The sequence below is a fragment of the Pseudorasbora parva genome, chromosome 17, assembly GCF_024679245.1.
Source record: "Pseudorasbora parva isolate DD20220531a chromosome 17, ASM2467924v1, whole genome shotgun sequence".
NCBI lineage: Eukaryota > Metazoa > Chordata > Actinopteri > Cypriniformes > Gobionidae > Pseudorasbora > Pseudorasbora parva.
Window position 1 is genome coordinate 34,158,061 of NC_090188.1, and position 26,252 is coordinate 34,184,312.

At 38.3% G+C, this 26,252-nt stretch overlaps 1 protein-coding gene across 4 annotated transcripts in view; it reads left to right on the forward strand.

Moving 5' to 3' along the window:
- thada (THADA armadillo repeat containing) overlaps positions 1-26,252 on the forward strand; it is a 139,709-nt gene that overhangs the window by 36,028 nt on the left and 77,429 nt on the right. For all 4 annotated transcript variants that reach the window (XM_067421398.1, XM_067421396.1, XM_067421397.1 and 1 more), the window contains 6 exons: positions 6,272-6,381; positions 10,187-10,319; positions 14,937-15,059; positions 15,176-15,298; positions 18,518-18,609; positions 25,555-25,644. In XM_067421398.1, the coding sequence (XP_067277499.1) occupies positions 6,272-6,381; positions 10,187-10,319; positions 14,937-15,059; positions 15,176-15,298; positions 18,518-18,609; positions 25,555-25,644 (671 nt within the window). The remainder of the gene's footprint in view (positions 1-6,271; positions 6,382-10,186; positions 10,320-14,936; positions 15,060-15,175; positions 15,299-18,517; positions 18,610-25,554; positions 25,645-26,252) is intronic.

Sequence of the window (26,252 nt, forward strand, 5' to 3'; positions counted from 1 at the left end):
AGACAACATCCACTTGCTCCTATCTAGCACCTCCGCTCTGCCTGTCCCGTCTGTTGATCCACAGCCAGGGACCTTCCAACATCTCTGCTGCTTCTCCATCATCACACAGCTCGAGGTTGAGGACATCATCAGAAAAATGAAACCATCCACCTGTGCACTGGATCCTTTTCCTACAGCCTTGGTAAAATCTAACCTCAGTGTCTTAAGTCCATTCATTACCAAGATTATTAATAATTCCTTCCAGGCTGGCCATGTTCCTTCATCTCTTAAAACTGCTATCATCAGACCACTTCTGAAAAAACCTACTTTAGACCCAGATGTTAATGACAACTACAGGCCCATCTCCAACCTCCCATACCTCTCTAAGGTGCTGGAAAAAGTTGTTGCTGCACAGCTTCAGGTCCATTTGGAGCATAACCATCTTTATGAGAAATTTCAGTCTGGTTTCCGCTCAGGACACAGCACAGAAACAGCCTTGGTCAGGGTCACAAACGATCTTTTGATGGCGGCAGATGCTGGTTCCCCATCCCTTCTCATCCTCCTGGACTTAACTGCAGCTTTCGATACAGTTGACCATAACATCCTCCTTCACCGTTTACATTCCACCATTGGTCTCTCTGACTCGGTCCACAACTGGTTTTCTTCTTATCTCACTGGGAGAACTGAATATGTTGCGTTAGGAGAAGCTACATCCCTGTCACACAATGTCACCTGCGGTGTCCCTCAAGGCTCTGTGCTCGGACCCACCCTGTTCATACTCTACATGCTCCCCCTTGGCCGTCTCATCAACCGGCATGGGATTTCTTTTCACTGCTATGCTGATGACACTCAACTTTACTTTAGGACAAGTTCATCTCCCTCTGCTGACCTCACACCTTCCACTTTGATCACTTGCCTGGATGAGATAAAGGCGTGGATGAAGCAAAACTTTCTGCAGCTAAACAGCTCCAAAACTGAAGCTATCCTAGTCGGCACTCCACTTCAGGTCCAGAAGTCCGTTATCACCAGCATTGCTTTCTCTGATCAGGTCATTCCTCTTTCCACTTCAGTCACGAATCTGGGGGTCAGAATGGAATCACAGCTTACTTTTGAAGCGCACATCAAACACCTGTGTAAGACCTCCTTCTTCCACCTCAGAAACATTGCCAAACTTCATCCCATTCTATCACTGGCTGATGCGGAGAAGCTTGTCCATGCCTTTATCTCCTCCAGGCTGGACTACTGCAATGCGCTCCTTATTGGCATCCCTAGCAAAAATCTCCAGAGGCTGCAGTGTATTCAGAACAGCGCTGCTAGGATCCTCATGAGGGTGCGCAAATACGACCATATCACCCCCATTCTAAAATCACTCCACTGGCTTCCTGTGTCGTTCAGGATCGAGTACAAGATCTCTCTCCTTACCCACCAGTGCATCCATGGTGATGCTCCCTCCTATCTCAAGGAACTCCTCACCACACAAACAGCCACTCGTAACCTCCGCTCTGTTTCGCTGTATCGCCTCAAAACTCCCACAGCCAATCTCCGTACTATGGGGGATCGGGCCTTCTGCTCTGCAGCCCCCAGTCTGTGGAATGCTCTCCCTGACCACCTGCGGACTCCACAGACTATAGATACTTTTAAGCGTGGTCTTAAAACCCACCTTTTTAGCAGAGCTTTTAATTGACTTTTAATTGACTTGCTACTTGTTTAATTTATTTTATTTTATTTTTCGGTTTTATTTATTTATTGTTGTTGATTGTTTTGTTTTTGTTTTTAAATTCTGTAGCACTTTGAGATTTTGTTTAATATAAAGTGCATTATAAATAAAATTTATTATTATTATTATTATTATTATAATAACTTATACATATTTTCTTGAATTGAGATTTAATTTTTGAAGGCGCCCTAGAATGATTTGAAACAACATGTTAAATTGTTCTCTGATATCTACATTGAGATTATTTGGCTTATTTAAGGGCACAATTTGTCCAGATACAGTTCTATAGGTCCATTTACAACCCTAAAAATTGTCCCTAGGATGTAATGCTCTGTTTTTGCCTTATTTGGAAGGGTCATGAATATTAATATTGAGCTCTGCTCTGATTGGCTTATTTCAGCAGCTCGCAGCAGTTCAGTAAAACGGCTCGTAGACTATCCAGTGTTTAACCTAAACATGTCCAATCTGGCAACCATATGCACACGAGCTCTCGTGCGCGGATGATCTGAAAACACCAATAAACAAGTAAGCCGCATTTTAGCAATCTCTATTTGACACGTTCTGCTTAGTGTCATCCAGTCTACATTTTAGACTTTTCTTTTTTTGTCAACGATATTGCATGTTTATATAACGTTAGTCACAATGTAACGTTACACAGTGACTGTGATGTACTCTGAAAGCATGCAAAAACATCATAGGTCGTTTTAACTTATACAGTGCCTTGCGTAAGTATTCGGCCCCCTTGAACTTTGCAACCTTTTGCCACATTTCAGGCTTTAAACATAAAAATATAAAACTGTAATTTTTTGTGAAGAATCAACAACAAATGGGACACAATCATGAAGTGGAATGAAATGTATTGGATATTTATATATATATATATATATATATATATATATATATATATATATATATATATATATATATATATATATATATATATATATATATATATATATATATAATAGCAGACTGGAGAAAGTTGCCTTTTAATGGCAGCATTGCCAGTGCATTATGTGTATTGCAGTTATTTGGCAAAAGAAAAGACAATTTTTAGTAGCACTTTGCATCCAGTCTGTGATTGTTTGCTGATCACACCATCGCATTTTAATGTATTTTTTTTCTTTCTCAATAGCTATTTAACCAGAATTTGAGTTAATGGAATCAAAACAACCAGCAAACCACCGCATTAGACTTGCATTAACCCCTCTTAGTGCTAGACATGCAGGAAAGCTGCTATTTCGGTCACTGACCCTGACAGTAATTAGCTGGTTGTGTTGGGAAATTTCTCTGTGTACGTGGAGCGTGAGCAAAGTTTGGTGGTGGGGGGTGCGGGTGAAGTTGCAAACAGGAAGTCTCTGGTTAAATAAAGTCCTACTAAAGCTGAAGCATTTGGAGTACAACGTAAACAGCTGCACCTTAACCGCTGCCCACCTTTGGGAGGAGCTGTTTTGTTGATTTGGGAGCAGAGGCTGACATGTACAGTACAGTAGCTGTTTTACGAAGCTTGTTTGTTTGCAGGAATGTGTGCCATGCAGAATTCAATTGAGGGGGCTACTTCAATTCAGAATTCATTTCTGAATTTTAATTGTAGTGTAAAAAAAAAGGCATTCACAGTGTATTTGGGATCATAATCATTCTGGAAAATACACATTTGATCTTTAAACAGATCTTCCATTCTTGGCTATATTGTGTTCAGCAAGTATTTGTCAATTTTCAAACTTTATAAATCCATTAAAGGAGTAGTTCACTTTAAAATCAAAATTACCCGATTATTTACTTGCCTCCAAGCCATCCTAGGTATATATGACTTTCTTCTTTCTGATGAACATGAGTTATATTAATAAATATCCTGACACCAAGCTTTATAAGGGCAATGACGTGGTTTATTTGTTTGAAACTAAAAAAAGTGTCTGTCCCTTACAAACGTATTCCACACGGCTCCTGGGGGTTAATAAAGGCCTTGTGAACTGAATCGGTGGATATTTTGTAAGAAAAATATCCATATTTAAAACTTCATAAAGTAAAATTCTTCCGTGTTCAACTTACACGGAAAGTCTAACATCTCTCGTAGTTTAAAACGCTACTTCTATCATCTAGAAAATGGAAGACAGTCTGGTGGAAGTTTCAAATATGGATATTTTTCTTACAAAACCCCATCGATTCACTTCAGAAGGACTTTATTAAGCCCCCGGAGCTGTGTGGACTGGAGTACATTTAGGATGGATGGATGCACTTTTTTGAGCTTCAAACTCAATGAACTCTGCCATTATAAAGCTTGGAAGCATCAGGATATAATATATAATTAATATAACTCCAATTATGTTTGTCAGAACGAAGGAAGTCATATACTCCTAGGATAATTTGAGGTTGAGTAAATCATGGGGTAATTTTTAATTTGAAAGTGAACTTCTCCATTAAAGGGATAGTTCACTTTGAAATTCAATTTTGATATGGATACCTCAGGGGCATCCGAGATGTAGGAGTATGTGTTTCCCCAGTAGTTTCAATTTTGATCATTTTAGGTCAAACCGTTCCTGTCTGTGTCTCACATAATGCAGGTCTATGGGCACCACCTCAAAGAGCATACACAGAGAAGTCCAAATTAAACAAGCCCCCATCGTAAGTACACACTGAAGGCCTAAGACACGAAACGAGCGGTTTGTGTGAGAAAACGAACAGTATTTATATCAATTTTACCTCTTGTACACAACTACGTCCGACTGATCCGAGGGCGCGCGTGAGTGTTTCCTGTTGTGACATTCGCGCATTCTGGCTTTAGTCTGCGCAAGCGCGGAAAGTGCCTGAAGTGGATCTCTCGCGCATGTACGTCTCTCATTGTTTACACCGAAATTTGGGAAGTGTTACCTTTCACTGTGAAGATCTAAACATATTTAGACGCACAGGACATCGCAATGAAAGAATATTTCGATATATTAACAGACAACGTTGAATTTTTTTCACAACCATATTTATTTGAACCAGAATACACTGATCAAGAATGTGATACCACTTCCGCCGTTTTCCACGCTTGCGCAGACTAAAGCCAGAACGTGCGAATGTCACAACAGGAAACACGCGCGCCCTCGGATCAGTCGGACGTAGTGGTGTACAAGAGGTAAAAACGATACAAATACTGTTCGTTTTCTCACACAAACCGCTCGTTTTGTGTCTTAGGCCATCAGCGTGTACTTACGATGGGGGATTGTTTAATTTGGACTTCTCTGTGTATGCTCTTTGAGGTGGTGACCATAGACCTGCATTATGTGAGGCACAGGCAAGAATGATTTGACCTAAAATGATCAAAATTGAAACTACTGGGGAAACACATACTCCTACATCTCGGATGCCCATGAGGTAAGCTAAAACATATTAAAATTTAATTTCAAAGTGAACTATCCCTTTAACTACTACTCTTACAAACATGCATGACATTTTCCAAAGCTAGGTTGTTCAGTTTTGACTTGTTGGACTGAAGAACACAGCTCCAATCTTCCACATTCCAGTTCTTATGTTCTTTGGCAAATGCTAGGTGATTTTTGCAGATAACACTAATAAATTGTTTCTTTACTGGTACACAACCTCTCAATCCAGTCTCTTGTAGCTGTTGGCTTGCAGTTTAAAATGAAATAGGCGGTTACTCACAATCTCATTCAGGCCTTTAAAAGCTGTTTTGAGATGGTCCCACTTTAAGGTGATATTTTCATCTTCCTGTTAAAATGCTCACTAGTCTTCCCTGACCAGCCACAGCTCTTTACATTCTGCATGGTAGTTGTCTTTGTGGGCATTGTGATGAGTCACATTCTGCACATGACCAATATCCATAAACGATTAACCAAATTTAGCCATTTCTACAATATCCTTGTTGGTTATGGAGGGCAGCTCCTTCCATCTGACCATTTTCACTAAAACCCACACAATAACATCTAATAATATAACTAATACCGGCCACCTGGTGATTTATTGAATTATAGGTTGGTAATAATGATTGGTATGAACACAATTTGGTATTGTGTCATTGCATCATGTCAAATGATACAATTGGAGTGAAACACGTACATTAGTTTTAATTTAACACGTACATAATTTTTTTGGCATCACTTTTTGACATCACTTTTTGGCCACTACTATGTATATGGGCAAAAGTATTGGGACACATGACCATTACCTAGACACTGTAATGGCTTTGCACTACATTTTTCTATGTAAAAAATAAATAAAATAAATACATAGACATTAATACGGAGTTGGTCCCCCTGCCTCTGCAAATATAACCCATAAGAATATATTTTGGATCACACAAAGCATTTTTGTCCATCTAGATTTATTTTTGATATCTACAATATTTGTAAAGTATGTACATAACAATAATTTTGATTGTACAAACTTTGATTGTACAAACTTCATTTTGAGTGTCTTCACACATTTAGTCAATCTCTCTCTCTCTCTCTCTCTCTCTCTCTCTCTCTCTCTCTCTCTCTCTCTCTCTCTCTCTCTCTCTCTCTCTCTCTCTCTCTCTCTCTCTCTCTCTCTCTCTCTCTCTCTCTCTCTCTCTCTCTCTCTCTTTTCTCTCAGGTGGAAGGTGTGGGGAAGTATTTTCGGGAGCAGCTGCTGCAGTCTCGTCACAGGGGGGCGTTTGAACTGGCCTATGTGGGATTTGTTCGACTGACTGAGATGCTCTGCAGGTGAGAGATCAAACTCAATCAGATTGCTTGACCTAAACCAACAGTTATATTATAATGATGAAAACACTCATACTGACTTGTCAACACTTTGTCCAGTAAAATTCAAGATGTCTTTAACGCAAAGGCCACAGATAGAACAAGTGTGCATTTTTAGATGAGGGAGTCATGAGGACTGCTACACCAGAGCCCCTAATGTTGTGTTTGGCAACCATCTTTCATACCTGAATGAGTCCAACCACCCTCCTCCTCATCCTTGCTCCCTTTCAGCTGCTGGGCTGAAAACCAGTGCTACTCCTGAAGGACAAGCTTCAAATAATCAGGAAGTTTGAAAACTGTTAACATCTGGAAATGTGAGATTTAATGAGCTTAGGAATGTGGCCTCTGTGCAGAAGTTAAGGAAATTGGCTCACTTTCACGACAGTGACATGAATAGGACATCAGATTGGTTTTGCTGCTGTGGAGTTTCTGAGGGACACTCTTTTCATTTTAAGTTTCCATGAAGTAAAAACGGCCATAGTGTTATCGGCAACTAAATTTTTGTTAATTGAAATAACACTAAAATAAATTGTAAATATTACATTAAAATGTTAAACTAATTTCGGGTAATTGCCAAGGCTAAGTTGTAGTACTAAAATTACTAACAGAAATAAACCTAAAACTGATTTTGAAAACTGATTTTTTTTTTTTAAACTATTAAGAAAAACAAAAGCTCAAAACAAAATGATAAACAAATTTACCACATTAAAATGAAAATATGTAAAATATTATTACAAACTAGATCAGGCATAACATTATGACTTCATAATATTGTGTTGGTCCCCCTTTTGCTGCTAAAGCAGCCCTGACCTGTCAAGGCATGTACCTCACTAGGTTAGCAGCAGATACTTTGTCCTGTTGTGAGGTGGGACCTCCATGGATCGGACTTGTGTGTTTAGCAGATGCTCGATTGGATTGAGATCTAGGGAATTTGGAGGCCAAGTCAGCACCTCAAACTCGTTGTTGTGCTCCTCAAACCATACCTGAACTGTTTTTGCTTTGTGGCAGGGCACATTGTCCTGCTGAAAGATGCCCCAGCCACCAGGGAATACCATTTCCATGACAGGGTGTACATGGTCTGCAACAATGCTTACATAGGTGGTTCATTTCCAAGTAACATCCACATGGATGGCAGGAACTAATGTTTCCCAGCAGGACATTGCCCAAAACATCATACCGTCTCCACCGGCTTGCCTTCTTCCCATAGTGCATCCTGGTGCCATGTATTCCCCATGTTCTTCCCATAGTGCATCCTGGTGCCATGTATTCCCCATGTAACACATACCCGGCCATCCATGTGAGATAAAAGAAAATGAGATTCATTAGACCACTTATAATTTACAGTTCTCGTGCATTGACGTGCAAAACCGTTTTGCTTGCTACTAATGTTTAGTCGCATACAATAGTCCATAAACCGAATCATGTCCTCATAAACTGCGAGTAAACACACACAAATGTTGACAGGTCACTAAATACAGTACATACCACAGAAACGGATGTCCTGCTGTTGCTGTTTCTCCTATTCAATTTATTTCAGCCTCCGGATCTGATTCTGGATCATGTATTAGCTGAGAATCGATAGCCATGGCTTTCTCCAAGCTTGAGGACGTTTGTGCGCTCGTCATTCTTTATCTCCGCTCACACGATACGCCTTAAAGGTGCTCGTTTTTTTTTCCGGAAAGACTCGGTACAGCCTATATTTCTTTTATAAATATAATAAAACTAAAGACTTATGAAGGTCTTCAAGATATGAAGGATGCAATACTACTAATAATACTACTATAGGTTCTCAAGATTGACTGAAACTAAGTGTTTCACCCCACCTTTAAGAAGGGAAGATGTGTTCTGTGTTTTGCCGACCGGATACGGCGAAAGTTTAATCTGTCAACTAGCTCTGCTTCACCTTCGTTGCTCTGGTTGGTTGAAGCACTATCCAATTGCGTGCACGCTGTGCAGAGGGAGTTTTGAAAGACAACCCTTTATCCTGCCCCTCGGATTGAGCCATGTCAATGGTGAGTTTCCAGACCAAACATCTTAATCTGGGTCTGGCTTGTCAGGCTAGGAAAGTAGGTGTATTGTGAGCTTTTAAGTGAGCAGAGGTGAAAGTCAAAAACTGGATTAAACTGGAGATATTTTGAGCTGCCTATCCAAGAATGAAAGAAGCACAAACTAGAATAGAAATTGAATCCATGTTGTCCACAATTCATTTTATTGCTTATTGTGACATATTTTGAGTAAAATTGGATATGCAATGAGTAAAAATGGATGGAACGTATCGATCACTAATTGATTGATTGGAAAAGGGGCATTACATACCATAATTAAGCTAGACTGTTTTAATTAATATGGTTTTCAATGGTATAATAGTGTCTCTTTTCCCTATTATTTTCTTAGATTTTTCTGGCATCCCTATCAATAAGGTACAAAACAACCAAAAATGTGCGTGCAAACATATAATTAGTCCTAAGATGGCAACTTTTCTTGAAATCCCTGAGGGAGTAGTAGTGTGTGTGTTTGTGGTGGATCGGCCTGTATTAACAGTTGTGTCTGTATTGAGTCTCAGAGGTGCTTCTGGAGAAAAAGCATTGCTGTGTGATTACACGGCTCCACCGGCAACCACTAAGCCCGTACGAGGTGTTGATTGTGGGGCGTTTGTCGGTTGCCTTTTGAAGGTTTCGCCTTGTGTTTGGGGTAGTGTATTACTGAGTGAGGTGTGTGTGTGCGTGGGTTCTTGCTGTGTGGTTTGGATTGTTTGATCTGGCCTGCTCGGTCCAGCGCATCTGGTATAACGGTACTTTTCATAACGAGAGCCTCACATTTTTCTCCGCTTTCAAAGTGGGCGTCATGCACACGCTTGGGCAGCTTCTGCTGTGCTTGTGTGTGTGTATTCATCCGAGGTTTGCAGTGTAATTACAGTGCTTGCTTAGGCAAGCATCTCTATTATTATTGCTCATACTTTGGAATAGGGTTTTGACTAAACTCTTAACCTGAAGTATTAAACTTTTGTTTTGTATCTCGACCCATACTGTTTGTGCTTCGGACATGAATAATTCCTCAAATCATGCTGCTTTTTAGATTTATTTTCTTAATCGCAGCCTTATGAATAAGACATAATTTTCCTCTAACACTTTACACTACTATTCATAAGTTTGAAGTACGATTTAGATATATACATATTATTTTATCACAGGATCCTTCACAAAATTGTAAAATGCTGATTTGGTGCCTAGGAAAAAAAATCTTTTTTTTTTTCTTTTTTTTTAAGGATTTGAATAGAGCGTTCATAAAAACAATTTTTATTTATTATATCTTTACTATTTTTTAATATCTTTAAAAGTTCCAAACCTTTGACCAGCAGTGTAAATCCACCTAAAAGTGATTGTGCAATTCTTATTGTGTCTGAAAGTGTCTTATGGTTCTACACTGGATCTTGACAACAACTGAGCCCACAAAGAGTTTAAATTGATGTTTATCTTCACATCTTTTCTGCTGTAATGTAACTTGGCTCTAGCCTGACATTTTCCTCGAATTAGTGTTTAAATACAATTATTTTATAGTCTGCTTTGAGATCACATTTGGATGTGATTTGAATTTCAGATTGCTTTGAGAACTGTGAATAATATCGCATCTGAGAATACGTAAATGAGAGAAACTGGAAACCACATAAACTTGAATGCCCACAGTCTTGGGAGCCAATGTCTTGTTCATAATTCCACAACAAGGTATTATGTGGGTTTGTCTGTAATCTGTATGCATGTGTGTGTTTCAGGAGTGGTAGTGTTACACTCCAGCAGCTGCCAGCACACTGGCTGAAGGAGGTTCTTGAGGACGTGAAATCCAGTGACCCCTCCTCTAAACTGTGTGCGACCCGCCGCAGTGCAGGAATACCCTTCTATATTCAGGTTTTTCTCTTTTTCTTTCTCTACACTACTTAAAGTCAGAGTGAAATGTAAATGTATCCTAGTTAATTTATTAAATTGATGTTTTTAAGATATTATCTTATTGTGAACAATTTATCCATGCATTCACTCAAAACAAACAAAACAAAAAAATTACACAACCTTACATAAATCATGTCATAAACATATGTCAAATTAAATTATCTTCATCCAACAAACTGAGTTAGAGGAAATTAAAGGTGTCATGAACTGGCTTTAAAAACAAACACACACACACACACACACACACACACACACACACACACACACACACACACACACACACACACACACACACACATATATACTGTTATCAGGTCAACTAATAACATTTTTGTGAGGTCAGTTAGTAACATTTGTGTGGTTTTTACATTCAAAAACATTCACAATTAATTAGGGCTGAAAGGATTCATCGAATAACTTGAGTTAATCGAATCAAAAAAATCAGGAATTGGACTGAGTATGAGCGGATTGCGGTTTTATCCACGGTTCAGGTGCATAAACATCCCAAAAATTGCAGGTGGATGAGAGAAATCGTTAATATGTTGATTTTAATAAAGACGCGGAACTCTCATTTCACGGTAAAACGCAATGAATGCGTGTCGTTCTTAAACTGTCGTTGTCATGTCAGAGAGAGAGAGAGAGAGAGAGAGAGAGAGAGAGAGAGAGAGAGAGAGAGAGAGAGAGAGAGAGCATCAGCACTGGTAATATCATTTAGTATCGCTGTTTTTAAATGAAGACAACTGTGAGCTTCAGGATGCGACGCTGAACATTTAAGTTTCATTTGCGGCAGTACACAGTAGTCAGCTGAGGAGATACGAGCAACTCCAAACACATGAACGCGATGGAGTTTGCAGCTTTGCACATGGATCACAGTCATTGTGATGTGTGTGAAATCTTAAATGAGACTTTATATATCCTACTTGATAATATCTTCGAAATGCACCATTAGATGTTCTCAATGCTAGGAGCAACAAACATCAGAACAAGCTGTAACGCGCACGCGTTTGTGTGCTTTCAGAGCTCAGAGCTGCGTGCTTTCATTGATTTGTGTAATTTAAATATCACACTTTAACTTACAACTTAATTTTTCTAAAAAGAAAACAAATTAGATGTTAATTTTAAGATACCCATCTTATTGTCTCTTATTGCTCTTTAAAAAAGGAAAAGTAATTACTATCCGATTAATCGATTTATGTGGTAGATTAATCGATAAGTGGTAGATTAATCGATTACAAAAAGAATCGCTAGCTGCAGCCCTACAATTAATAGGTAATAGGCTATTTTCTACACTAGTTTTGAGGCTCTCTCCTGAACGCTGGGTTTTGATGGGCGTGACACACTGGAGACTTGGAAGTAAATGCCCATGGCTAGGATTGGATAAGATTTGCATATTTAATGAGATTAAACTCCCCTGTCATATCTATGCCCGTCAGTTCCCATGAGCGAGGGATTGTTTTGAAAGCGGCAACCGGAATGATTCTCTCAATCACAGGGCTCATAAATGTCTTTATCAAACAAACGCAGTTATTTATGTCTTATACACCCGCGATTGATTGTAATATTATTTTGTATTTTTGTATTTTTTTTTATTACTTGGCCCACCTAATCTGTGGATATAAGTGCGAACCTCGTGCACACACACACACATGCACGCATCACCCAGATTTTCTTTTCTATAATATATGTTAAGTGTGTTGCACCATTCCTGTCGGATCCAATATAAAAGGCACAGCATTGTGTTTTAATTTCAATATGTCTGCAAATCCGGCATCGACCTGAGACTGGTTTACAAACGATGTGAAATAAAGCGACTACACGAATGTCTTCCTCATGTGAGCTGGAACTTTGTTAAAAATAAAGTTCAACCACACAATCCTAATATTAGGATACAAAGGAAGCTGAGTAAAATACTCAGACCGCTCCATCTGGCACCAACAACCATGCATCAAAATTGCTTAAATCACCTTTCTTTCCCATTCTGACATTCAGTTTGGAGTTCAAGAGATTGTCTTGACCAGGACCACACCCCTTAACGCATTTAAGAAACTGCCATGTGATTGCTGAAGAAATAAATTGCTTTAATGAGAAATTGAACAGGTGTTCCTAATAATCCTTTAGGTGAGTGTATATCAAAACCTCAAGGGAAAATTGATTTCTCAATTCATCACCACTTTACATTGTAGCCCTGGAACCAGTTAATCTTTTCTATTTCCATTTATATCTTCAGTTCCGTTTATATCCTCAGTCCATCATAATGCATGCGGAATGTGTCTTATTTGTTAATGAACAAGATATTACAGCACTTGTCATTGGCATTACCACAGTTATTGCTTATAGAGTCAATGCAATGTTTATCGTCATATATCTACTCTTCAGCACAATGGTAACCAATTTCAACATGTACTGTACTATTCCAGTCCTATGCAAAGCATGATAAATAGCTGGTAAATAGTTGGGTTATGGATTTTCTAATTTTCAGAATATCCACTACCCAATTTATCAAGGACATTTGATTAATTTACTACAACTTAATTAAAAAAAATAATAATAATAATAATCTAATGATCAACATTGTCAAATAAGTTAAAACAAAAATAATGTTTGCAACTTAAAGGGTTTAATTAAATCACTAAATTAGAATTTTTAACTTGCAACCTGCATTTTTTTATTTTTTATTATTAAGTTAACAGGTCCCCTGTATTACTTTTTGGAGTGTATGTTTCTCCGAACACTTTATTAGGGACACTAATTCAACTGCTTGTTAATGCAATTATCTAATCAGCCTATTACATGGCAGTAACTTGTTGCATTTAGGCACATAGACATAGTCAAGAATATCTGCTGAAGTTCAAACTTAGCATGATAATGAGGAAGAAAGGCGCTTTGAACATGGCATGATTGTTGTTGCCAAATGGGCGGGTCTGAGTATTTCAAAAACTGCTGATCAACTAGGATTTTCCCACACAACTATCTTTAGATTTTACAGAGAATGGTCAGAAAAAATAAAATATCCAGTGAGCTGTGGTTTTGTAGGCCAGAGTTTAGAGGAGAATGTCCAGGTTCAAGATGATAGAAAGGCAACATTAACTCAAATAAACCACTTGTTACAACCAAGGTCTCTGACTGACAACATTTTGAACCTTGAAGCAGATGGGCAACAACAACAGAAGAGCACACTTCTGTCAGCTAAGAACAGCAAATTGAGGCTACCAAAATTGACAATAGAATATTGGACAAGTGTTGCTTGGTGTCATAAGTCTCTATTTCAACTGCAAGATTCAGATGGTAGGCTCAGAATGTTTTGTAAACAACATAAAAAAGCATGGATCCATCCTGCCTTATATATCAATGGTTCAGGCTGCTGGTTGTGGTATGGTGTGGAGCATATTTTCTTATCCCCTTTGTACCAAATGGGCATCGTTTAAATCCCACAGCCTACCTGAGTATTGTTGCTAAACATGACCACAGCGTACCCATGTTCTGATTGCTACTTTCAGCCCATGCCACAAAGCTCAAATCATCTCAAACTGGTTTCTTGATCATGACATTCAGTGCATATAAATGGACCCTCATAATGCAATTTGTAATTGGATTTTGGCAATATTGCAATTTTAAACTTTACCTCATGTAAATGCAATACTTAGATCAAACCAATGCGACTAAGCTCTTAATTGTAGTAACCATAATTGCAATAAACGGACATGTTCACACAACTTCATGAATAAACTCTGTGACATTATTCTGAAGTTTTCTCTTCTCAAAATGGTTAAACACAACAAAACTTGTTGCATAGTCTCTGCTCTGTATCTTCATCCAGATGGATGTATCTGATAAAAAATATAAAATTCCATGTAGTGCACACTGTTATAAACAAAAAATCGGAGTCATAAAAATATTTGATTTGGGCCAGCTTTGCCTGCTGTCTGAGCGTAGCCTAACATTTATCTCCAATGTGTGTGACGTTTTGATGTATAACACACTCAAAACATTTGTTCTTTCACAAATATGCAATAATCTGACATTCTCTAAAGATTTCCACCACCAGGGATTAGTTTCATTAGTATTATCTGAACATCTGTGGATCTGTAATTGATTCCTTATAGTTTTTATGATGCAAATCTTCCCCTGTGGACAGCCCTCTGAAAGGTCAGAATAGCTAAATACTGAAGTCAAGGAAAAATGTTTTTTGGATCTGAAACGCAAGACAATGAGATGGTTTTAAGGAAGAATTAGACAGGGAGAAGATGGATAAACTCAACACCTTGGCATGAGCACACATTCCTGCGGTATGTCCCGGAAAAGGTGGTCTTGCACGATGAGTTCACACCCTTTGGCACAGGGACAAAAAAACTCCAGAGACTGTATTCGGTTACATTCTGTGAGTCATTTTTCCACTGTCACGCTGTCATTCACTGTCCCCGTCTCACAGGAATCTACCGTCTTAAATATAGCTTAAAGGACAGTTTATCCAAAAATGTCATTAGTGACTCGCTCTCATGTTATTCCAAACCATGTCAAAATTGTGGCTGTTAATCTTCCATTGTCAGTGATAAATGTAATAAAACTGTCTCTGTCTAGGCCCTGCTGTCTTCTGAGCCTAAATCATCCAGCTGTGGACTCCTGAAGATGACCATGAGATCTCTGACGGCATTGGCCATGCCGTCTAATGATGGAGTTACTGAAAGCAGCACGGTGCCACAGGTGGACACATACACACACAAACACACTTCATCTCTGAGGAAACAGAATAGGATCAGATATGTTTAATGCATGTTTTTTTTTTTTTTTTTTTTTTTTTTTTTTTTATTCTCATACAGGTCCATGCTCTGAACATCCTGAGGGCTTTGTATCGAGATACGCGTCTGGGGGAGAATATTGTACCATTTGTGTCAGAGGGCATGCAAGCTGCAATCCTAGGTTTCACTTCTCCTGTGTGGGCTGTGAGTGTATAATTAAAATCCCTTTCCTGATTTATTCATTTATTTATTTAGTCAGGGAAGTACCACGTTTTTTGGACTGTTAATAGAATGCTTTTTGAGGTTTTATGTAAATAATGTGGTTTACACATATGGTAATATTTCAGTATCACATATGTATGTTATAACTAGAGGTGGGCACTGACACATTTTTTTAAATCTAAATTAAACTAGATTAATTTTGAAATTAATGTAGATTAAAATGGCTCATCTGAATTCTGCCGAAGGCTTTCAGAATGTGTGCGCTACCCTCTCACATACATTACGCTAGGGGTGTAAAGGTACAGATTGCTAACAGTTTGGTTTGTATCACGTTTTTAGGTTCACGGTTTCAGTACAGTTCTGTATTTACTGTGTTCAGGGAAAAAAGGAAAACTGTCAAATAAAAATAAAGAAAATAAGAACAAATAACTTAAATACAAGCAGCACACAAATAAATACTATTGAGCAAAGGTACTTATAAAATAAACAATGCTTTTCAGGTTTTTCAGGTGGGTATAACATTATTTTTTGGTAAAGAAATTGAATAAAGTTATCAATTGTAACATAATACAATTGGATATTGCTAATTGTTTAAATTAAAGATGAATCCTTATTAAACTTACACAAGCAATTCAATCAAGAGCAGTGAGTGATCTTTTGTTTGACAGACAGCAGTATAGCTTCTGCCCCTTTACGGACTCAATACAGTTCATTTAAGGCATATACAGACTATGTCTGACATTCTCATTCATGTCTTCTGGCTCTGCACGTGGGTGATGACGGTGAAAATGACAGGTCATATTCGGACATACGGCAGCACTCGCATGCATTGAACAGTTTACAAAGAGTTTTGCCCACGTTTATTATCACTGTTGTAATGTATCACTGAGAAGCCAGCATGTGTATCCATCGACAGAAACATACATAAAGCATTATTTTCATGTTACAACCCATATTAAATATGTGTCATCAGATGTAAGATGAACCATGGTGCAAGTGCACCTTTTACACGGCACCCCTGCTCTCATCAGACGGCACCCTGGTTGGGAAACGCTGGTATAGACCCAGCTCCCTACCCAAATTTGAGAATTGATTAACGGCGTTAATTTTTTTATCGCCCGATAAGAGTCTCACGTTAACGCAGCACGTTAACGCCGATAACGGCTCACCACTAGTTTTAACCTTATCTATATTCTATTAGCATAGTCCCTCTGAACCTTTTGGAAAAACCTTACAAATATATTAGTTATTTTGTATCTAATGTAATGGCATTCAAACATTTCTAAGTTGGACTTTGGGCATCCAGATGTACATACATACACAAACATTGCACGCACTAAATATTTAACTGTTTATTTTATGAGAAGTTCAGCTTAAATGTGCACTGTGTAAATTTTAGCGACATCTAGTGGTGAGGTTGTGAAATGCAACCACCCACCACTCACCCCTCACTTTCGATGCACAAAGAGAAGCAATGGTGGCCGACACAGGACAAAGAGGTTGTTGTCTGAGACAGAGAGTAGCAAGCGCTCTGTAGCGCAGTTTGTCTGTTTAGGGCTACTGTAAACATGGTTGTAAGGCGACCCTGTGTGAAGCTAGAAGCGGCTCATTCTAAGGTTATAAACATAAAGGTTCATTTTGTAAGGTCTTTATACACCACGGAAAACATATGTATGGTTTATGTATATTATATTGCATTTCTGTCTATAGATCCTCATAAATATTGCACACTACACCTTTAAGGTATATCATTCCCTTTCCATTGCCTCTTCTGCTTTTCTCACACTCATTTGTTCACTGTTCCTCATGTACACCACCCTGTCAGACCATAGCTGTTGCTGAGACACTGACAGGTTAATAATTAAAGTGAATGAGAACAGGGGACGGGCAGTACGTGCGGTCACACACACACACACAGCTGTGCGGTGGTCCTGGCTGGTTGCCCAGGATTTCTTGCTTTGATCACCTCCACATGGGCAACACGGCTCCTACAGGTCATGATGGCGACAACTCCAGGTCACATTCCTGTGCTCTCCTCCCTCATACCTGTCTATCTGCCTTTATGGCTCTTTCATACATCTCTCCTCACTTCATTTTCTTATCAGTTCATTCCTTTCGAGACTCCCCCCCCCCCCCCTCCCACTTATTCCAGATACTCTCAGGATGTCACAAGATCTGCTACTGTTGCCATTTTCTCTCTTAATGGCAGTGCTCAAGCCAGCAGGCTTTACTGTGTAGAGTACAGTAAGCCTAATCCTTCCCACAATGCAGCAGTCAGACACAGAATACACACAGTTTTCTTGTAGTCTTTGAGGAATGTTTCTTAAGCTGACATAAAAATGTGATCAAAGTTATGAGCTGGTAACACTTCGAACTTAAAGTTTGGTGTGTCTAGCATTACTTTGGCCTCATAAGATCATGATTTGAAGGCTTTTTCATGTTCTTGGAACACAAGTTACCATCAGACCCTGCAAATCTGGCTTCTTATGTTAAGTTGCTTGCTCCTATGATTGCGTGACATGGGCTTTGTTTCTCGTGTACACCCTTGAGCTGAAAGACCAATTTTTGCATTGTAATAGTCTCAAGGGCCATCATCATGTGCTCTGACTCACTGCTCTCTCATGTCAAAGAGGTCATATAATATTTTTATATATATATTGTTTTCCCTCTGAGGTCCATTTAAATAGAATTTTCAATTTGAAGTTAAATATCCGTCATAATTTACTCACCCTCATGTTGTTCCAAAACTGTGTGCATTTCTCTCCTCTGTGGAACACCAGAAGATAATTGAAAAACTTTGGAAACCAAACAACATTGGAAGTCAGTGAGCTCAAATGTTTTTTAGTTTACATTTTATGATCACAAAACAACAACACAGGAGACATTTTCCAAAAATGTATTTTGTGTGCCACAGAAAAACAATGTAAAAAAAAAAAAAAAAAAATCTTATAGATTTGGAACAATTTAAGGGTGTATACATTGTGATAATTTCATATTATTGGGTGAACTAACCATTTACTCTATAAAAAAAAAAAAAAAAAAAAATTGCAGCAGAAAGTGATACCTTAGAAAAACTAGCTGCAGATGTAATTGAGCACCACCTTTTTAAGATTTCAACCCCCAAATTGTTGTCAAATCATAAATATACATGAAAGGAAGGTTTGTTCTGACATTAGTTTCTCCATCCTGTCCTCTTTATAGGTGAGGAACTCCTCTACTCTCTTGTTCAGCACTCTGATTACACGGATATTTGGCGTGAAGAAAGGAAAAGATGAGCACTCCAAAAAGAACAGGTGTGACTTCAGTTGTTTTATGCATCACTCACTGCACTGTAAAAATCAGAAGTTTAGAAAAAGCAACCAGTTTCGGGTTTTTTATTTTTTTAGTTTACGTTTTCAGTAAACATAATAACATAAGTTACATGATTCTTAAGTTATGCTTGTGTATCCAAGTTTAGTAAGCTTTAATTTTCCATTTAAAATTATTACTATTATTCAAAATTTGTTTTAAAATTTTTAGTATTTATTTATATATTAAAGGGGCGATGAATTGAGAAATCAACGTTCCCTTGAGCTTTTGATATATAAAGGTTCATGATAATATGATATAATAATATCCTGTAAGTTCCAAAGCTGAAAATAATCGGCTCGAGCTAGCTAACAACAATAAATATGCCGTTAGAAGATAGCAAAATATTGAGCTATTCCTGGTTGTGGAAGAACACAGTCGCTGTATAAGCTTCCTTCTGATCCTAATATTAGGATTGTGTGATACTACTTTATTTATTTTTAAGGAAGTTCTAGCTCACATGCAGAAGACATGGTATTCACTTCATTTCACTACAGAATCGTTTGTAGACAAATCTTAGGTCGATGCTGGATTTGTAGACATTTGAGATTAAAACACAATGCTTTGCTTCTATATTGGATCCAACAGGAATAGTGAAGCACACTTATGTGAGTAAAACATTTACTCGAGTAAAAAACAGTTAAAAAAAAAAAAAGCTTCAGTTTATACTTTGTAAACCATTGTACTAATGCGATTTGACTCATTTCTGAATGAGAAACAATGTAAAAACAGGACTTCATTTTATCCTTACGAAGTGGCTGTAACGTTGCAGAATGGAGCCAGGTGGTTAAAGAGGAAAGGTTGAGAAGAGAAATTTGTGACTCAACCGAAATGGAAAGGCGTTTCCGATGGAAAAAGCCAGTTATTACATTGTAATTAAATATTTGTAAGACATTTGATGCAAGGGGTCCATTGAAATACATTGTTTTGATTTAAGGCTTGTCAAAGCATTCACTTGCTTTGAATAGATCTTGTTGGAGAGCAACAGTTCTGTGTGACCCTGCTTTGTCAGGGGGTGTTCACTAGGGGTCACTGAAGTTCTATGCTTTTTCACCTTCGAAACTTCCATTCCAGTCATTAATCTTTGTCGTATGTTGGCCTACAGTGCATGGACACCTTCCAGCCCCTTAAATGTTCTGGATGTTCCTCCAAACTCCCTGTTGGCCTTTGTTTGTTTGCGTTCTGCCTCTATCCTCATCCCATGTTCATCCACCCTCGCAAAGACTTACTCTTTTGCTCACAGTTTTAACTCTTCCCTTTTGCTGATAACCTCAAACTCTTGACAGGCATTTGAGTTTGACGCACAGGGGTTAACGCACTTCAACGTTTGTTTATCTTTTCCGCTGTAGAGGGAATGCTAACAACATCTTGCCTCAACACGCACAAACGTTGACACACTTCTGGCACACATTCACACTCTAGATTTCTGCCGGGTTGACCGTGACCTATGATCCCTGGCCACCACAGGACGGGCGGGTGGGCCGTGATGGGACCTCCTGCTGCGGAGACTGCTCTGCGTCAGCTCCCTAATCTCATCCAAACCAGTGGAGCGTGAGCAGTTGCAAGAATGTCCTGATGCATTCTGGGATTGAACACAGAGAGGTCACGGATGGAGTGAGGAATGACTAAACAGGAGTGGCACTGACCTTGCTGAAGAACAATAATGGCTCATTCATGAGATCATTATTTGTTATGATTAATCGGCCTGCTGATTGGACTTAATTGGAAAATCGAGCAGGCCATAATGACACAACTCGGTGCGTTGGAATAACTCACACTTCAAAGAGCCCATGTGGTCCCAGGTCAGCTGACCGTAGCATTTCACTCCATGATTACCACAGGATTTTCTAAAGAGACGGCGAATCTTAAGAGGTCACTGAAACTCAGCCGAGCTTTGTCATAATCATATTGAAATAATGCTGACTCTTCGATCTGGCTCCAGTGCTCTAAACACTCATAGTCAGGATCATTTACTTTCGGGATAATGGCTCAATGTGTTAGTCTTTAGATTTATGTTTTTATGGCAGACATCTTGATCTTGCGGGTCACTCAACTGTTGCATAATGTTATTTTGTTTAATTTCTCTTCCTGTGTGCAAGTGTTTTTTGTGAGTCTAGGGATTTGTGCACTGACAAACACTTAAACATTTTGATGGACTGTTCACTGTTATGACTTATATAATAAGTTGCAATAGCATACTATCATACTAATGATATTTCTGTAATGTGGACTGTGTAAACTGTGCACCGTATGCAAGTTATCTGTCTTACACCGGAAGACTGACTGCATTTTTGCAACCTTTTCTTGCATACTTCTGAACTATTCTGCATTATTTTGTTATTTTGTAGTGTTAATAGTGGTTTTAAAATGAGCTTTATAAAAAAAGGCCAGTGCTTAAAATGTCACGTTCTATTTAAAAGGAACTATTTTAATAAATGTCATATACTAGATGGCAGAGAGCATCGTTAAAGGGATAGTTCACCAAAAATGAAAATCGCTCCATGATTTACTAACCCTAGAAACCAGTATGACATTCTTTTATCAGACGAGATGTGTGTATTACTTTTATAATGGATGAATGCACTTTTTTGGTCTTTAAAATTTGGGCTGCCATTCACTGCTCTGATCAAGCTTGAAAGAGCCAGGACATATACACATAGGGTGGTTTGAGGGTGAGTAAATCATGGGGTAATTTAAATTTTTTTGGTGAACTATCCCTTTAAGTGCAAGTGTGCACTTAAATTGTGCCTTGGCAAAATAAATAAATAGATAAATAACCCTTATACATCACAGACAATGTGTGCAATACTGCATCTCATAATGCAATGCCTTCGACTTGACTTTCCGTGTAATTTGAGAGGTAATTTTTAACGTCTGTATTTGCTTACCTTTTGGCATTTTGAACTTTTAGCGAAACTGGACACAATTGGCCATAACTGGTCTGCACTTACTAAAGCCTGCATGATGTTTTTTTTACATAACATATTAAACAACACATTATTTTCACTGCTGTTTGAGATTATTAGCATTGCTTAAACTGTTCAGGTTCACATGCATTTCTTAAAAAATAGTAGACATTGTACTGAACAATAAGTAAAAACTAATTTCATTTTGAAAATAGACATAGGGAGGTACAAAAAGGCTGATTGATAATGATGAACTTAATTTTGTACAAATTAAAATATACGTGAAATTAGACTCCTAAATAGCCATATCGAGTTGAACAGGTTTTCATTTGTTTATCAAATCCAACTTTTAGTAGCACACGTTAATATAAGTGTTTTTCTTGGATTCTTTGATTGGTTGTACATTAGCTTTTATGTTTTGTGTAAATATAAAAAAAGTATTGAAACTGTTCTGGTTCTTTCTGTTATAACAATGGTTTAGTCTAAACAAAGCACACAGAGTAATGTTTCTGTTGGTCTATTTGGACTAGACCAAAGGAGTCAAATCACAGTTTAAAAAAAAAAAGAAGAAGAATGATATGCATCTTAGTTAAACATTGAAATGAAACAAAACGAAAGTCTTCAAACAGTTTTAAATATTTAAAAAAACTATTTTGATAAGTAATGGCATTTAAGTTTATAAACCAGACCAACAAAAATTGGTTCGTAATTTGGAAACTCATTTGGAAACGTGCATCTGTTGTAGTTATTTGTTCCAGCGCTGTCACAAAACAAAACAACAAAAAACAAACATATATTTTGTTTGTTTGTATTTGCATGTTTTCATCAGATTATGAGCAGAGATATTTTCATTGGCTGACCTCTGTCAGTACATAAACAGAAAAAAAGGTTTGTTTCCTGTTTTCATGATGTTCTGAATGTACTTTACATTACATAAACAAATTAGCGTGTGTGTGTGTGTGTGGTCGGCTTTTGTGGTTATTATGGACCTATGCAACACACTCAAGTGCATTACACATGATCTGCTAACTTATATCAGTTTACATACATTTTTTATGAATTTAAGTAATAACAAATGATGAGCGGTTACAGTTAGTTTAAGCTTTACTGCATTTATGGATAACTTAGAAGTGTTTTGTCATACTACTCTATGCTGAAAAATCCATGCAGGGTTGTGATGAGCTTAACTGTCACCACATTTGGCCATATCAGAGCTCATTACTGTGTGTCACTAGCATGCAGCATGGTCGTGTGACAGACATAGATGACCCACCTTGTTACCACGACAGCGCCCTGGCCTAAGTTCAGACCAGACTATGTGCATTGTGGTTGTATCAGGATGTGGTGTGTTTGTGTGTGGATTTTACATAGCTAAAGTTACAACATGTGTGTTTGAAAAATTGGCTCTTGAGCTAAAGTTAGCCCTGTATGGTCTGTTTCAGTTAAACATGAATAAGAAGGGAAAAAAAAACGTTTTATTGGAAGGCCTATCTTAAACACAGAGGCTTAGCTAAATAAAGATACTTTTATGTGTCACACGCATACACTTTCGCTGTCTGTCTTGCCCTCTTTTAACACATGCATATGTCTCAAGAAAGATTCCCAGGGTTTATTCCAGCCACGCTGCTTTCTAAGGAATAAACAAACGGGGACTGTGAGCCGTGTGTCCCTGCAGCGCTTCATCAGAGGCTGAGCTAATGAGAGCTTTATAGAGCTGTAAAGAGCTCAGACTTTAGGAAGTGGTTTACAAACCAGAGCTTTAAAGGTTGCAGCCTCCTTTTCCTCTCCATGTTGACTTGTTCCAAAAATCTATTTTGCTGCCTACGTGGGCAGCACACTCCTTACACTAAGGGCATTCCAAAAGGAAATACCCACCTTTGACAGAATTGCATTTATCCATAGCAGAAGAAGGTAGCCTGACTTGGTCATACTCTATTCTAGTCAGAATATGAGTCTGATACTACTCCACTGGGCTGGAATTATGGGGCGTGTTTCAACCGAACCAGGAAAGAACTCTATTGGATAGACCTACAACCAATCAGAGCAACGGAGCGACGCATAACGTTAGTTGTCAAATGTCAACAGAACTCAAATGCACTGTGTTGCCAAGTCTGTGGTTTTCCTGAGTTTTTTTTTCACGCCCGTGGGTTGAAGTGAAGCGACCTCAATTATGTGATATATAGACCCAGGAATACGAATTTTAGCAAAATAACACACATTTTACCCCCAAAAACGTCTCTTTTTCTGAGAACCACCCCGAGATGCTATTGGTTTGGTCTGGTAGTTAGTGGGTTTTGTTGTAAAAACTTGGCAACCATATGCATTCACGCTGGAATAAACGATCTTTGGCGGTGTTGTAAAAAAAGAATTTAAGGATACACAGAGTACTTACCAACATGATAATCATTTCTGAGAGAAATAGTGAAGGTGAATGCATATACGAACAAGGTCTCAATTTAGGATTTGAAAAAATTCAACAAAGCGTCTTTGATGAAGTGGATGATTATGTTATTGTTTATCATCTGTCCATCATCGTCTAAAGCCCACCCTGGCAATTTCATTGGTTTGAAAAGTTTCTGTTCGGGCATCATTACTCCAAATCTTGTGGGTGGGGCTGAGTTCGGCTGGCATCCTGGCTAAGAAGAAAGTATCCCCTTAATGCACTATGATGTTATGATTTTCTTTTACACACACCATAACATTCATATGTAATTGTGTGTCAAAAATTGTAGTTCTGATATTAATTATTCACCCTAATGTTGTTCCAAACCCATAAGACCTTTGTTCATATTCGGAGCACAAATTAAGATATTTTTGATGAAATCCAAAAGCTGTCTGACCCCATATAGACAACAACACAACAACCACTTTCAAGGCCCAGAAAGGTAGTAAAAAAATTGTTCAAATAGTCCACGTGACTCTAGTGGTTTATCAAACCCTCACTATGACAAATTAATCACAGCCCAATATTTATGACCACATGGATGGTGTATACACAACAGTGCATGCAGAAGGTGAATGTTAAGACAATAGTACACTAGTTTGCAATACACACCGTTCTGATGCTATGTATTGTGCAGAAGTAATAATAATAATACATTTTATTTATAAAGAACTACATTTTAAAGACATTCTCAAAATCCTACAAAGGAATGTAAATAGCGATAAAAAACAGCAAAGAAAGCAGCATAACCTTAATCGTTTTGGTTCTTGTTTTAAACTTTGCCTGCAATGACGGATCATGCCGCTTACTTTTGCCAACTAATTTTAAGGAGTTGCTAGAGGCAGGTTGATTTGATTTGTCATTGAATTGTTGTTGCGTGACGAGTAAAACCACATCATTATGAAGAATACACAACCGATGCTTCTAAAATTAAATAGTTCCCAACTATATAGTATGTGAAAAACAGTCGGCGAAAAGTACACTACTACTTCTGGACATTTTACTATCCCTTGAGGCCACGGGAGAAGAGTTGTGAATGGTTGTGAAGCGATGCAACAGGCTTTGTAGGTCATTTGACAATAACAACATTGTGGATGTAGTATGTCTGAAATTTCATTCATACTACACATTCATACTTTATAGAACTTTACTATTCTATAAAGGGGGGGGGCACAAACAGAGTGTAAGTGCATATAATGTTCAACAAAATATAGTAAATTGAAAGTTATCTAGGGATAAGGCCATGAGGTTTTTTCTGTGCACACGCTCGTGTCTCTTTAGCTCCGCCCACAGCATGCCTGCACAAACTCAGCTGTTTTTATAGAACAGTTATCTCAATTATTAGAGAGAACTTAACAGAGAATGGGGGCTCTGGTGCATTTGTGTGGTCAAATTAAAAGTCTTGCTTACGACACTTCTGACACGGATCAGCCAAATCAGAAAAAACTCTACCGGATGTAGTCCGATTCACTTAATTTGTCATTTCTCACCTGGTTATGTAATCCTACTGTCACTTTAATATCTTTCTCTTCTCTTAACAGGATGACCGGCCGAGAGTTTTTCACTCGTTTTCCTGCCCTCTATCCTTTCCTTCTTAGTCAGCTACAGGAAGCTGCAGCCTCTGTGAACAGGTGAGAATGTCCCAACAAAAGGCCCCCTATATCATCACAGGACCCTGCAATGTGTGTGCCATTTGTGTCGGATGTTGTTAAAGAGTTGAATGATCCCAGCATTCTCTAAATGGACGCAGTTCTTCTCACCCTTCTTTAATTTCTCTGAGGCCCTTATTTAAGATCGTTTAAGTGCCTCATCAAGCCTCTTTAGACTTATTAAGCATTCTTGACCACACTGATGGACAGATTCCTAGCTGAGATGTCTCAGATAAGTAAACCGCATGTGGGAGTATCAGCCATGTTGGTTCCAGGCCGCACTCTGCACTGTGAGAACATGTTAGTCTCTTATCTCCCTCATTTAATTTCTCCACAGACTGATGAGCTGCTCTTCCAAATAGCACTCAGATTGTGCAAGAGGCCCTTGAGCCAATATTATCTTAATATGTATCAAATTATTTTAATGCGTTTTCAGTCTGGCGTTCTATCCTTTTAGCTAAGAGTGGTCTGACTCTTTCCCACGGCCTAGTCTTTGCGTCCCGCTTGCCAAGCCAGTCAGACTCCGCAACATTCATATTTTATGCCGCCAATAAATCATTTAGCATATAAATAAGGGTAGAGAGAAGTGC